This window comes from Rhincodon typus, chromosome 2 (genome assembly GCF_021869965.1).
Source record: "Rhincodon typus isolate 14 chromosome 2, sRhiTyp1.1, whole genome shotgun sequence".
Taxonomy (NCBI): Eukaryota; Metazoa; Chordata; class Chondrichthyes; order Orectolobiformes; family Rhincodontidae; genus Rhincodon; species Rhincodon typus.
The window spans coordinates 61,511,244-61,527,576 of NC_063333.1; the positions used below are offsets into that span (position 1 = coordinate 61,511,244).

Below are 16,333 nucleotides of genomic sequence, written 5' to 3' on the forward strand. Positions count from 1 at the left end.
TGTAACTGATGTCTCAGGCTTGCTGATATAGGCAGACTTCTGACATGAGCACGTAAGTGGTGAGAACCGTATTTGTTAAATTCTGAATCTGTACTATTTTGTTAGAACAAAACTACAATGAAGTGAAACAGTTTAAGAGGTATTTAGACAGACACAAACAGGCAGTGAATACAGATATGGACCACATGCAGGCAGATGGGATTAGTTTAGAATGGCATCATGGTCGGCACAGAGATTGTGGGCTGAAGGGCCTGTTCCTGCGCTGTATTGTTCTATGTTCTAGTTGATGTTCTGCAATGCATAATTAAAATGCAATATTTTTAATAAACCGACTTTGGTTTATTAGTAACTTTCAGTGAGCAATTATACATCCATGCAAAATTCTCCTGCTCACTAAAATATATCTATCACAGAAGGGAACAATTTCCTACTTAAAGTAACTGGTGCTGGGATCAAGTACACCGACATCAGGTAAGCAGATATATTGTCCACAAGAGGACTCCCTCCACCTTAACTCAACCATTTGCTGTGTTATCAGTCTCAAGAAAGCAATTTCAGCTGCACAAAATGATTATTCCACTTCCTATAATATTATCATGGACCCTCAGCAGTCATGCACATTTAATCTCAGATTAATTGCACCCTTGAACGAGGAGATCTGCCAATAAGAAACTGGGACAACTTCAGGACCCTAGTACTGGCAATAAGGCAACATCTTCATCCCAGTTGGGTTGTAATGCTAAAATTTACACTGCCACCCAGGCCTTTTGACTCCCTCCTCCAAAAAAGAAAGAATTTTTAAAGTACTATGATGAAGTATCCGCCATTTTCTTTAAATAGTGATGGAGAACAACAGGAAGGAACCTCTAAAAGTGGAGTTACTGAGGCAGGTAATACGGGCATGCCAAACCACATGCGGAACTGAATTATTGCAACGCTTCGAGAGCATTTTGTTAACATTGTATCAAACGGTTGTGTTTTGAATCTCTGAAATATTAAGGAACTCCCATCCCAAGGAAACTCCTCTTCTAGGTCTGCAACCTCCAGATGAAAAATGAAATCAAATCTTAATTTTTAAAAAAATGTTATTTACTGTTTTTTCTGCTTGGTAACTTGGCACTTGTTTGTGTCAGAGGCAGAGATATAAAAAGACCTGCCAATCTACTGTAATGTCTTGCAGCAATTAGCCTCAACTGATCTTAGAATCTGCCATTTTTAGAAGAAACACAACTCCTAAACAATTCCTAAACAATAGCTTTTTTTCCCCCAAGACAAGCCCTGATTAACACAAAGGAATATTTGCTGAAAATAGTGTTGTGCTGGGTCCCAGGGCATTAGGATGTGTTTCGAGTTGTTTAAATGTTATGGAGCTGACAATTTAGTAATACAGCAACAACCACTAGTGAAGAAACACAGGACCATGAAGAGGTCAATCTAAAATACGATTAAACGTGAATTCAATTTCCATCATTTCCCACCAAACATTCTCAAGCAATGAGGTGGAATACTTAACTGAAGGCCAATTTTACAAGATAATGCCAGAACTTTGCAAGGTTTCTTTTTACTTTATAGACACAAGGGGAAAATTCTTTATTTAACAACTGCTGTTAGTCCTGGAGAGACAAACAGAACTTTTGTTTTTGCTGATTGCATTAATTCTGAACTAGTCATGAAATAAAACATTACGTACCGGATTGGTTACATGGTTTACAAACGTATCCGAGTTATCAGGCTGTGAACAAAAGAGAAAGGAGGTTACTGTTGAAACTTATTTATTTTACAAAATATGATTTTACCATCGAATTGCGTATTTGTCAAAACGTGACTCACCGTTTTACATTGGTACGTTGTCAAAAAAAAAATGCTCTGGAGAGAAGTTAAACAGTTGACATTTTTTGTGTGAATTAGCACCCACATTAGGACCTTCTCACAGACTTACACCACAGTCATGTGTAACAGATAATGAATAATTCTCACCAAAAGGTAGTTTTAATCCTGCACGATCAGAGCAAATACAGTTCTGGGAACTGTGCAACCGCATCTCTACATGCATCCTGAGGTTTCAGAAGCAAACACAAATGGAAGAAAGCAATCGGACTGGTGCACTTGTATCCGTGACCTGACAAGGTCTCAAAGGTTACCCCCAACTGTTATGACAGGACTGCCGATTAACTGAACTCATGAGAAAACTAACCCAAAGCGTGTCTCAACTTGGTTTCTCAACTATCTGCAGAGCAGTTCCCCTGTCAAACTCTTTCCTTCCTCCAACAGTGGATAAACAAGCAAAGTTCGAGACCAGCATCAATGCCATCTCCTTCTTCATCTCTGTCCAGTCACATTGTCAACAGTTGGCAACCACAAAACATTATGCAGAAAGCTGCACATTGTACCTTCCCATTATCAAAATCAAATCAAAAATTCTACACTTTAAAAAAAAGCAAGAGAATACAAGGGGACGTTTGAGGTTAAAGCATCGTCATCATTTTCAATTTAAACATGTAAGCTCTCAGTGCTGTAATCTTGTCTGAATCAATCCTATCACTTCCTAGCTAAATTTACATGCTTTGTCTGTAGGATTGTAACTGTCTTTATTTTAAAATTTACTACAAGCATAATGTAGACAAAAATGTGAGTTACTTGTAACTAATTCTAATTCTTTTGAATCTAAAGTTAATAGTTGGTCCTCTTCCAGAAAAAGCACATTCAGCTTTTACCTTCAGATCATCAACTGATCAAATGCAGCAGGTAAGTTAAAGTAAAGCTCTTTAATTGTTGTGTTTCTCCATAGAAACAACAGAAAGAAGTGCACATCTCTGCAGGGGCATGGACCTTAAAATCCTGTTCCTACTGGTCATGGCTTCTGACTGAGTAATAAAGATAGGAAAGAGGAAAAAAATATGCCTTTGACAGTATTTTAAACCATGGGAACTGTAAAACTGTTAAGTGGTCATATAAACAATGTAGAATAAGAAAAATAAGCCCCCTCAGTGATATTTTGAAAAGCTTTATTGAGTGGTTCAATGCCATAACTTAAAATACAAAGAAAACATTCAAGTTCCACTGCATAATTTAGAGCTTTAGCAATTTGTTACCTCCAAAACACTGAGCTTGTAAAATCATTGAAATTTAATGGAAATATTAGCAATACTGACTACAGCTGTGGCCCATTTCTGGTTACTCAAAACTTACCTGTGCAGTTACATTTGCTTTAACAATTCTCTGGCAGTATCAATCCCCACACTGTTCTCTCATCCCACGCTAGTTTAACTATGTTTGCTTGTCACACTCTGCCAATAACCCCACTGCTGGATAAAGTTTCTCATCCAAAGCTGCAACTATACACGCGGCCCTATTCCTTTATATCTGCTGTCCTACTGAGCCAGAACAGGCTGGCAGATGACATTAAGACATCTGTCACACAACACCAGATTATAGTCCAACAGGTTTATTTGGATTCACACAAGCTTTCAGAGAGCAGCCCCTTCGTCAGGTGCAGTGAGAGAGCAGGGCACACGGACACACAGTTTTTCGGCAGAGAGATCAAAAGATCATACAACTGGTGTGAGTGGGGTGTCAGATGATAACTTTCGGCGGGTGAGCAACAGTGTTAGACGGTGTGTAAAGTGTTTATAAAGTCAACGTCAGCGCTGTGCTGTCGTGACAATCAGGCAGAGCGATAGGAATATACAAAAGGTGATATCTCGGGTCAGACACTGAATGGTAAGTGTGAGGCTTTGTCCAGAATCTGCCTCAGAGTTTTATCCTGGAATCAGGATGGTTTTATTCCAAAGGCTGGAACTTATAAGATGCCACACTGACTGACTGTTACTACAAATTGTGTGTTTTTTGAACAAAATAGAATGCACCTGTAAATAAGCAAACATCTTGTTGGACTATAACCTGGTGTTGTGTGACTTCTGACTTCGCCCACCCCATTCCAAGACCGGCACCTCCACATTATTAAGACACCTACCACCTGACAATGAGCTGCATTAAAATCTTGTGTTCTTTCACCCATTCCCATCAGTAACCAGCACCACCAGGAGCACCCCACCCACATAGAGAGAGAGAGAAGCATGTAGGCCATTAACTTTCCCAACCAAACACTGAGCAGCATTCCAGCTGGGGAACCAACTTTAACAGTATTTTGGTCATCCACTCCCATAATAAACTCCTCTCCGCGTCCTTTAATCTCACCCTCACTTCTCTTTCCTCAACCATCCCTACTCCCTCTCCTTTCTCCCATCTTCTCCTCCCTCCTAGAGAGAATGAGGAGTTTAAAAAAAAACTAATACTTGGAAACAAATGCACAGATCCTCCAGGAGCTCCATTTTGAAGTATACAAGATTAATCTGTCAAACATACCTCTTTCGCCAAAATAGAACAAAGAACTGAAAATGCTGGAGATCTAAAACACAAACTGAAATTGCTAGAGAATCTAAACAGGTCCTGCAGCATCAGTGGTGAGAAAACTCTCTTAGTCCAGTTCTGACTTTCTGACTCTTCTTTTTCCCCAACAGATACTACCAGACATGCTCCAACAGATTCTCCAGCAATTTATTGTCTCTTTCGCCAGTTTTACTGGTTTATACTTGCCCCTAGTCCACCTTCCACCAGACAGCAAGAGTTGTAAGGGTTGAAAACATCTTTGCCCTTACGCTCAAGTGGTGATGGGGAAGAGAAAACATTCCATAGGATAAAAATGAAATCAAAATTTCATCCCATGCCAGTTTCCATCTGTTGTGACCGTGGCTGCCTGGGGCATTTCAGCAAATCATAAGCCACAATATTTTATCATCAAACTAAAGTGTTTCTCCCTTACTTTGTTCCAGTCATTTGCTTTGAACAGTTCATCACAACAGGGAGAGTTTGGTACTTGAAACTGAAGTGAATAACTATTTACCTTCAGAATACTCAAGGGCAAGTCCATCATAAAGCCTTAGGCTCAAGAATTTGTTTCTTCCAAACAAAGCTCCTCCTCACTCTACAAAGATGCTTAACACTTTCTTTTAAATAAAGTACTGATTGTCTTATTAGAACTCTGAAGAATTCCAAATGGACCCAAACCTCGCTTCTGCCCTGTTCCAACCTGATTTCTTTCAGCCACTTCTTGAACACAGGACCCAGGTCCATAAAAGTGGTCCAAACTACATTCATTTTACACCACCCTTGAACAGTAATGACTCTGGTTATACAGGTCTCTGGATGGTGACCACCCTTCATATTTCTGATCTTGACTCGCACGTCAGTAGAATCCAAGGGCAACGGGTCTTTTTTTAAAAACAGAAAAGAATCTAGACTGTGAATGAATTTAATCAGTTACTATAAAAACATTCCAATCTCTGAAGTTAGGACACACAAATATAAAACTTTCAACCATGAACATGTTATGTTAATGAAAATTCTACATACAGCAACCAACTGCTATTCTCCATTCTTCTCTCTCCATCTCTTGCTGCTTCAATATGTTTTAGAAAACCATAGCCAAGTACTCTGTGACGAATTGGAATATTTTGCCCAAGGTGAAGTTTCAAACCTTGAACTGATAGTGCTGCACACATTTTCAACTCTCAGAAAGCAGCTGTTTAGCTTAACAGATTTTTTTCTCCACAAAACATACCTTAAATCAGTTCAAAGGGGTCCTTGTAAATTCCAGTTAATTTCCTCTCCAGAAAGGCTTCTTCCAACAACACACAGTCTTATCATTTGCTTTGCCAGGGCCCTTGTTGCCTGTGACATGACCCTTACGGTTCCTTTTTATGCAATTGTGAAATACCAAAGTTCTTATGACTCTTTTTAAACCCCAACTTACTGTTAGAACATTGCGCCATCATACAAGTGTATAATATTGTGCCACCTTTCCTGGAAGCCGGGGTACATTTGCATAAACAATGGGGTGTCATCTTACATTTCAATCAAATGGCTATCCGCGCACACAATCAGTGAATCGATACAACATCAATCCCAAAATGTGCTTCTGGGTTTACGTGCAGATTCCAACGGCAAAAGGACAGTGGAGAAATTTGAGAACATCTGTTTCCTCACGGTAGAATGGTTGTTTCCATCTATTAAGTGAAGCGTTAAATCTGTTGGCTGCTCCCTGGACAATAATGATCCCAAAGGACCATTTGAAAGGCACGTTGGTTGACTTTTCCTCATGTTCAAGCCAAATTTCCTGTAACAAAGAATCTTTGGCTGGAATTTAATGCCTTTCCCCCCAAAACATTTAGTCAAGTTTTGAAGAGTTTTGAATCAAGAAGGAAGGGACTCAACCACATTACCATGTTCGCTCTGACAAAGTCTTGGGTGGGAAGATTTGTGGATCAGCTTCCTGCCCCACCATCAGTTGAAGCCCTTAAATTCGGCAATTAATACCATTAAGGGCCTAATCCCATTTGATTGGCTCTCAAAACTTTTTTTTAAAGTAAGAAATGAGATCGAACAATGAGGTTAAAAAACATTTCAGAGTATTCGCAATTTACGGTCGAATTTTCAAAAGGAAGTAACGATTGTAGAACTGAAAACTTAACAGCAGTTCATCCGTTAGCATTCTAAAAGACAAACAGAGACAGAGAGGAATTGCTTCAATCAAACAGTTATGAATCTGTGGAATTCACAACCCAAAAGTGTGGTGGTTACTGGGACACTGAATACATTTATAGAGGAGACAGACTGATTTTTAATGAGCAATGGGTGAAAGGGTTATGGACAGTGGGCAGGAAAGTGGAGTTGAGACTGAGATGAAAACAAGCCATGATTAAGTTAAATGGTGGAGCAGGCTTGAGGGCTGATATGCCTACTCATGGTCCTTGTTCTTATGTTCTAATACACCAATGTTCCCTTTACAAAACGAACACAATTTTATTACAGAGAAAAACAGCTTTTTTACATAAATATGACAATTTAGAGAGATTATACCACAAACAAAGACAAATCGATTTCACCCTTTCAATGAGCTAGCCCAAAGTTCATTCTAGCCCTTGCTCTTGTTTCTCTCCATCTACACAATCAATTCACTCTCATGTTAAGCACACTCTCATCATAAAATGTACTAAACTCAAGTGCAGGAGATCTACCAAATCCAATACATCTTTCCAAAGAATTCTAGCCCAGGCGATGAAATAAGCCATCAATACTTCACTTGCAGATCCCAACTCCATTGAGATAAAGGCTAACATTCCACTTGTTTTTCCGATATTTGTGCACTATTTATTGCCCATCGACACCTAACCTCTTTTCCTCATCTGGAGGCATGAATCTATCATATCAATAATTCAACCCTTTACCCAGCAATATCCTTTACAGATACTCAATCGTGGTGAACTAACACTCCTATCTTAACTCTTTAATTTCTTACTCAGCTGGCGAGGCTGTAAATGCTCCTTTTTGAACTTCCCAAACATTCACCAGATCCGGAGATTGGAGGACTTGTCTCATTGTTTTAAATCAAAGTGTCGTCTTAAACTATATGGAATTAATTTACTTTTTGCAGTGGAAAACTATTTTTCTTACTTACAAAAAACATAATCACTGCAATTTCAGTGCTGAACATCAACAGGTCAGATGATCACATTTAAGATAACAAGGTGGAGAGCTAGATGAAGGAGACCCTGAAACATCAGCCTTCCTGCTCCTCTGATGCTGCTTGGCCTGCTGTGTTCATCCAGCTCTGCACCTTGTTATCTCAGATTCTCCAGCATCGGCAGTTCCTACTATCTCTGTAACAAGATGATCACATTTTACAAGTTATTTTATGTGACTAATTGTAAGCAACTATCTCAAACAATGTTGCTATAAATGAGCTGTGAAGAAACCCCAGTGATACTGTACTCTCCATTGTTACATGAGAAGGGCTCACAGCATGTCAGGTTAATACTATCACAAATTTGAACTGTAAATTTATTGATGCTGCAAAGAAAACACAAAATATGGTGCTCAGAATATCAAAGGTCTATACTTCAACAACATTTAACGACAAACAAATTGCACCACCTCAATAAATATCTAACAAAATTCTTGTGATTGTCATCATAAAAATGTTAAATTCCTTTTTAGGAAGTGTGTTCAGCTTGTTACAATCCTAACTTTAAAGAAGTATTTCTCGATTTCACCCTTTCAATGAGCTAGCCCAAAGTTCATTCTAGCCCTTGCTCTTGTTTCTCTCCATCTACACAATCAATTCACTCTCATGTTAAGCACACTCGCATCATAAAATGTACTAAACTCATGTACAGGAGATCTACCAAATCCAATACATCTTTCCAGAGGATTCTAGCCCAGTCTATAAAATGAGCCATCAATACTTCACTTGCAGATCCCAACTTCATTGAGATACAGGCTAACATTCCACTTGTTTTTCCGATATTTGTGCACTACTTATTGCCCATAGACACCTAACCTCTTTTACTCATCTAGAGGCATGAATCTATCATAAGGACTTATTAATAAAATTATACAGAGTATACAGAAAAAGAAGGAAGCTATTTAGTCTTCCATGCCTATCTCCCAAACTACTGTTGAATTTGCTTCTATCTCATGTTCAAGAAATGCAATTCAGATCACAACAACTCTTTGTCTTAAAAATGTTTCCTGATGTCACTTCTGGTTCTTTTGCCACTGGAAAACTGATTCTTCTGAAGGATACTCTCAAAAACATAGCAGCATTTTACGCTAAAAAATCTCCCCTTAACATTCTCTGCTCTAAGGGAAACCAGCTTCCCTCATCTGTCCATCGAACTGAAATCCCTGATGCTTAATTAGGCATCGTTCTAGAAAAATATTTAGTGCACTCCTGCCATAGTTTTGGCATCGCTCTCAAAGTACGATGTCAAAAACTGGCCACAATATTCCATCATGAGCCAAAACAATATGCTATTTAATAAGCTCATAATAATAACATGTCCTTTCTATGCAAGTCTCTATTTTTTAAAGAAGGAGCTTGTACACTTTATTTAAAATGTTTTTGCAACTTGTGATCATTAACCAACTTTTAAAATTTATTGATTTAAATTTGTTTTTCTCAGATCCCTAGCAAATGATGTCACATTTGCCCACTCATTCCAGGGTAATGGTCAGGGCCTCTGGATAACTACTCTAGTGACATTACCACCAAGTCATAATTCCCTTCTAGACTGCCAGTAACGATTCAGAAAGGCTTACATGTTTTCATAGAGAGATAGCAAGAACTGCAAATGCGGGAGTCAGAGACAGCACAGTATGGAGCTGGAGGAACACAGCAGGCCAGGCAACATCAGAGGAACATTTTCTGAAGAAGGGTCCCAAACTGAAACGTCAACTTTCCTGCTCCTCTGATGCTGCTTGGCCTGCTGTGTTTCTCCAGCTCCACACTGTGTTGTCTGTTACATGTTTTCATTGCTTTTTTCTTGCATGAATAGTGTGAAAATAGATTAAATTTGTCAAATCACTGATCTCCATTAATTTCATCTGCCATGGCTGAAACTACATGCTCTGTGGAGAAGCATGGCATCATTGACAACACTCTCTGGACGTCTATGTTAAACAGTGCACATGAAAAATGTTTGTCTCTGAAGCAGGCATTACAAGAGGGGCAATTTTAGACCATAAGACCATAATATATTAGAACAGAATTAGGCCATTCAGCCCATCAAGTCTGCTCCACCATTCAATCATGGCTGATATTCTTCTCAATCCTATTCTCTTCACCCTCCATGTACCCACCACTGATGAAAACTATAAATGCCATAATAACTCTGGGAAGTCTTTTATATATTCTTAAAACTTTCAAAATAAACAAGCGTTAATTCAAACTCCACTTGAAAAAAAAATACTCAAAGTTTTTCAGTTCACTAAATTGTCAAACAAGCACAGCCATTCAGCCTAGCTGAAAAAATTGTGTTATGCTATCAAAATAAAAAAGATCCACTTTATAATACAACTTGGTTAGGAACTCATAAAACAAATCAATAAAAATAAGATTCATAGTCCACTTGACAGATACGTGAACCATCTCTGCTGCGCTGAACCATTGCACAGATTCGGAGCTCAGCCAAGCATTCACAATGAGATTTCAGTGCACAAATGTGTCAACAAAACTTACAGAGGTGAATAGATGAAACATTGAATGGATGATGCTCTGCCTCATTGTATCAAAAGCTGATATGATGGCTGCATACATAATGTAAAGATCAAAGGAAGGGCTCCAAATGACACAATAAAATCTGAATCTAAATGCAATTCAGTAAAGAAAAGCTCTTTCTCCACTGGTTAAATGTTGCAATGCACCTGAACACTCACATAATCATGCTCAACTTAAAGGTGACTTAACTTCTAAGAATGAACGTCTATCATCAATAATTGCATTGAAAACATTTCTATGTTATCATATAGCATCTAATTATGATGATGTGAAGGTAACAACTTTTAAACTTATCTGTTAAAAGATTCCTGACTCCAGGATAGGTTTCCCCTATGGATGTCCATTCTGCTGAACTGGCATGATCCATTTGTGTTTAGAAGTCTTCTGAAGCCAACTCAACTCCATGCTCATTCCACCCCTGCATTGGAGCCACTGGCATAGCCTTACACAAGCTCACCCATATGGGGCACTCGTGAAAACAGCAGACAATGGGAATGAGGTCCAGGAAAAGTCTCCCCTGCCTGACGTGCAGTTTCTTGACAACAGGAGAACAAAATCTAGTCCCACACATTGACTTACACAGTAATAATGGTGAGTGCTGACAGTTTCACTCAATATTATCACAAATTCCAGGCTATTAGTTCATGAAATACTAGAAAAAGTATTATTCAGTGCACCCATAGTAAACACATATCCTGGGTTTGCCACTTCTTCATAAACCACCCCACAACTTCCTGCTCATTTAGTTTCTACTATTGCTATATCAGTAATTGATGCAGGTAAATTATCAAAACTTCGAGAAGTAATTAATAATTCATACAATGGCGTTTGATTGTTAACCACATATTGGGTAATTCAATGTGAAAGACCAGAATCATCAATGCAAAGAAAGATTCTTCCTTGTGTGCCAGTGCAATGGTATGTCTTGAGAATCTTGGGAATGTGGAATCTACCTGAGAGATCTGGGATAATCAGTCAATGAATATTTTCAAGGCTGAGACTGGTAGATGTTTGGGTCCTAAGGAAACAGAGAAACAGGGATCAGGGAGAAAATGGAATTGAGATAAAGAATAAGTTACAATATTCCTGGACCATATGACATACTTCTGCTCATATTTATGATGTACTTACTTATATGCTTTTAAAAATCATGGGTTTCACTAAGAGAAAACTTGTGCAGTTAGCAATGTGCATTTACGGCAGCATGAACTCAGGGTCATAATAGCAGTTTCAGGAACTGAGTATAAAAAATTGAACTCAACCCAAAAATGCCAGTGAGTATCTCTTCCAGACTTCACAAATCAGCTGAGTGTGATCATTTGACTCTTCTTCTTTGTAATCAAATATTTCAGAACTCACATGACCTATGCCAAGCACAACGGTGGTAACAAATAATATGTGAGCAACTAAGTCATCACAAAATATTACTTTTTCATAACTCAGGATGTTTTTCTTTCCTTGCTTCTGGAGCACAAGGTCTCCCTTTCTGCACTCACCAAAGTAAATGGATCAGCTATAAAACCCATAGTTGAAAAAAAATCACATAGGCCAATGTTCCACTATTGCTTCCCTCAACGCTTCTCTCCTTTCAAAGGTTAATGTATGGTAAACTATAAAAAAAATTAACTGCCGCATCACAACAGTTCTGTGTCTATTCGTTATGCCTTAAGACACCAATAAACTGCATCACTGCCCCACCATTCACTCAATTGTCAAAAGAATCTTTATATTTGTGCTGGCAATAGGAAATACCCATTCTGTATCTGGACTGGACAAACTAGACAATTTTGGCAGGTTTTAGACAGCATTTAGACAGATTAATGAGTGGCAAGAATGTGGAAGATGGAAAATAATGCAGACAATTGTGAAAGCTATCAATTTTGGGTTAAAAAATCTGAATGAAAAATACTGTTTAAATGGTCAGAGAATGGGAAATGTTGGTGTTTGGGAGTATTTGAGAGTCCCGATACATGAATCACAGAACATTAACATACAGATATAGGTAGTTACGAAAATAAACGTCATGCTTGTCTTTACCTACAAGGAATTGGAGAACAGGCACAAAAAAATTCTTATTGCAATTGTAAAGGTCCTTGGTGAGACCAGACCCAGAGAAATATTCCCACAAAACCATACTTGGACATTTTCTGCATAGGCCTGTGCGCATTGGCTTAATTTATCTTATGTGCAAAAACTCATCGACAAAGTTAAAGAGCCCACACATTTAAATGAATCAGATACTCAAATCAGAAGGTACTTTGACCTGAACTGTTGTGTACAGTATTGGCTTCCTTTCTAACATGTACACTTCCCTCAGAGAGAATGCAGCAAATCTTCATTCAACAGATTGCAGTCATGAGGGGATCAGGGGATTGTCCTGTGAGGAGCATTTGAGTAAACTATACTTACAACCCAGATTTTAGCAGATAAGAGATCTGGTTAGTACACATATATAGATATAAAAGTATTAGCAAATTTGATAGGGTGGATTCTCAGAAGATACTTCCACGAACTGAGGAGCCTAGAACTCAGTCCCAAATTAAAGTGTCAGCTTTAAAGGATTGAGATGAGGCAAGCATTCTTTACTCAAAGAATTGTGTATCTTTGGAACTCCCCAGCACCAAGAGCTGTGGGTGCTCAGTCAACAAGTAGATTCAAGACAGGGATTATTAGATTTTTGAACATTGAGGGAATCAACGGATAGTGCAGGAAGATATACATCTGAAAGGTCAGCCTTAATTATTTTAAAAATGAAGAACGTGGCTCAAGCAATTACATGATCTACTTTTGCTTCTGTTTATCTTTCTGTAACTGTAACACCAACTCCACCTTCGATACAGTCCCACACCTTACCATCCCTTTGTCAGGAGTGAGCACTTGCTAACAAAGAACAGCAGCTTCATACTCCACAAAGCCACTGCCACTTTACCAGGGTGGTGCCTCCACTTCCCAAACAACATGTTGAAGTACAAATGGCTGGACACTGCAACACCCTAAAACAGCATTTGCACACTTCAGTCCATCGCCATATTGGCAGCAGTCTGATGTTTCACTCTAACACTCTTGACTTCAGTTGAAAGCAGCTTGTGTTGTTACGGAAACAGAGATATCAGCCAGAATTCTTCCTGTTGGGTTCACAAAAGTGCATATAAGGTCTTGTGTTGAGTTAGTACTGAACTCCTCCATTGTCCTTGATAACAGGCTCGGTGGCAGGTTTCGCAATGCACAAAGAATTATGTGGTACATACCCATTAATGTCTTTCTGTAATCCACCCGATGAACAGCTCACCTGAACGCAATGCAACAAAACTCAGATGCAACTTTACCCTCCCGCAAGCAGGCACTGCCCTGTCCTTGCCCACAATCCTGGCTGCAAGTCACTCAAGCCCAATATCCTGCTGTGTGCAGATTTTTTTTCTAGGCCAGCCTCTAAACTGCACAATCTCTTTATGTATGCTGTGGCTGGGAGTGTGAATTCAAGTTGTCAGCCATCCTCACAATCACTGTTCCCTCACTGCACCTCCATTGCTTGGGCAAGCAATATCTCTTTTGTATCTCAAAGGAGAAAATAATAAGGTCAAGGCTGAAGTGCAAGGAGGGGGACATCAGATGTGCCTGTGTATATCAGCAGCAGCTTGGTCGTCGGAAGGGATTGTGGTGTGTTGGGAAACTGGGATTCAAACAGAAGGATAAAGGTATGATAATACTATCATCGTCATCACTGGTTTCAGCCCTTTCCTTAACCAGTGCCTCAGCAATAGGTGTCTAAATGATGACAAGCATGATAGACTTCACAGCAATCAGGATCTGCAAGTGTGTTCAATCTCTGCCTGCTAGCTCTTACTGCCTCTGGATGTGCACCACCTTCTCCTGTGAGAAAGGACTATACATGACAAAGTGCTGGGCAATCCATCTGGCTGACGTGGCATCTCATTTGAAAGCTGTAGAGTCATGGCTATGAGGCTTGCACCACTGACTGCAATAGTGTGAGGGTGCGGTGAAGCACATAATGTCTGATATGAATGATAGGGAGGGCTGGTAGTTGAAGGATGAGGACTGTGGTGAATTGAAGACTGCCAGAGGCTAATATTTCAACTGGTAGGAGACACATTTAAAGATGTGAAGTTGTGAAACTTCTTGTCACTTTATATCCAAAGGCTCAGGGCTCAACTCCTGTCATTGACATTTTATTACCTCCACTGGCTTCTGACTGCCTGTCTTAAGGGATTTCTGACCCCTGCAAATACAGGACCTTTCATTCCCTCCCATCTCCGTAACACGGCCTCCTCTAGAGCACCTAGATATTTTGGAGTTCGCACACTCCTAGCTTGTTCAATTTTTCACAGGTCAGATTCACTTCTGCATTTCTGCCAACACATAAGGCAGCCTCAATTCACCTAGAATCATATAGTACAGAAAAGGCCCTTCAGCCCATAAAGTCTGTACTACCAAAGTGACACTAAATCCACACTAGTCCCACTGCCTAGCACTAGGCCCATAGCACCAGAAAAGGTGCAGGTTAACTTCTGATGGTGCCACTCATGATAGTGCCTGGTCGTCAAAGCAAGGTTAAAGTAAGCAGTATGGCTTCTGCTGGTTGGACAGCAAACTATTTTCCAACAGCAGGCAACATGAACAGTGCATTCTTTCAGCATTGCAATCAACACGCACACTGCGATTTCTATGTCCAATTTTACAATGATTGAATTTCACCCCCACGAGGTCTAAAAGTACCTGCATACTTTATGTAGCACACTATTATGACAAGTCAGCCCTGAATTAAAAGATGATATCCGTTACATTTTTATATACAAGTGTTAGTCATGGTATATGGTAATAGAAATACTTCTGTGTCATGTTGACCGATAGTGCAAATTTAGTGAATCCATTATATTGTTCTGAATATGTCATTACTCCTCACTACTAAGCAAGAGTTCAACCTTCAGTTCAGCCATTTTTCAAAAGAAAACTGTTGTGAAGGTGATCTGAAATTGTATGACTAATTACATCCTAGTATTTGGAATGCTTGTTAGCTGAAGAATTCTAAATCAGTTTTGTGTCATGAAATATCATGTTCTGTAATTTTATCCAATGCCCAAAAGCTAAGAACATGTTTTTCTCAGCAGTGTTATAGTTTGCCATCTGGACTTTTGACAGCCAAGGTCATGCACCATTCCAAGGTAAAGGGCAATGATGATAGGGTAAAAGAAATCAATTTCATGGGAATCACTGATGTGGGCAGGAAATCATAACTAATCGCAATCCGTCCTTTCACAGACATCCTAATATTAGCTGGAGAAGTCATTTTAATCATCAGTTACGATTGTGTCTTTGCCCTTAAGGTTTGATTTGATTGGATGATTCACCTGAAATATATCAGTATTTCGATTTACAGAGTATTCAACATATGAGTCAGCACAACCAAAATCCAGCCAGAAACAAAGTGAATCGTGGAAATCATTCAAAGTTACCACATCGTTATGCACTGACAACACAATAAAGCAGCCACAAAATGAAATGAATGTTATGATAAAACCCAGACATTACAAAAAGTATTTTTTGGGCCTGGTCCTCATTACTACCGTGTAAAACAGAGCTGCCCCGAAGTCTGTCATTTGAATGACAGTTGGTATTGCCTAGTACCTGCTAGATCTCACCTTTGCTTAATTGACTCCTAAGTTTATTATTTTACAAATTTGGAACTTCCATCATGACTTCATTTAATGAGGTCTGCTTAGGGTAAAATGCAACAACTGATTCTGCTGACTACTATATGGCTATCAAGAAAAGAATTGTGATAAATTATAAGGTATTGAGATGTACACCAAAGATATAATCATTTCCCTTTTAAAGAAGATTGATCTCGCTCCAGCACACAAAGCAAGATAATTTTCTCAAACTTTCTTTCCCTTCTTGCTTCTCTCTCTTGCTCCATCACAAAAACATGAAAGTGCCAAAAAGATTCACAAGAATAGCAGCGGGGATGAGAATCTTTGAGTTTGTTTCTAAATGTGGTGCCATTGGATGGGCAATCGCTTATTGGCTTGCTAGTTCCATAAGGAGGGGCAGTTAAGCATCAGCTACATTGAGATGGGTCTGGAGTCACAAAAAGTCGCAAGCTAGACCAGGTAAGAAGAGCAGATTTCCTACCTTAAAAGACATTAATGAATGAGATGGGTCTTTGCGACAATCAGTAGTGGTTAACAGGGTCACCAC

General features: G+C 39.2%; 1 protein-coding gene across 1 annotated transcript in view; it reads right to left on the bottom strand.

Moving 5' to 3' along the window:
* Positions 1 to 16,333, bottom strand: part of LOC109927512 (tensin-3) — a 381,339-nt gene that overhangs the window by 157,017 nt on the left and 207,989 nt on the right. The window contains exon 5 of the mRNA XM_048608151.1: positions 1,691 to 1,732. Within this exon, the coding sequence (XP_048464108.1) occupies positions 1,691 to 1,732 (42 nt within the window). The remainder of the gene's footprint in view (positions 1 to 1,690; positions 1,733 to 16,333) is intronic.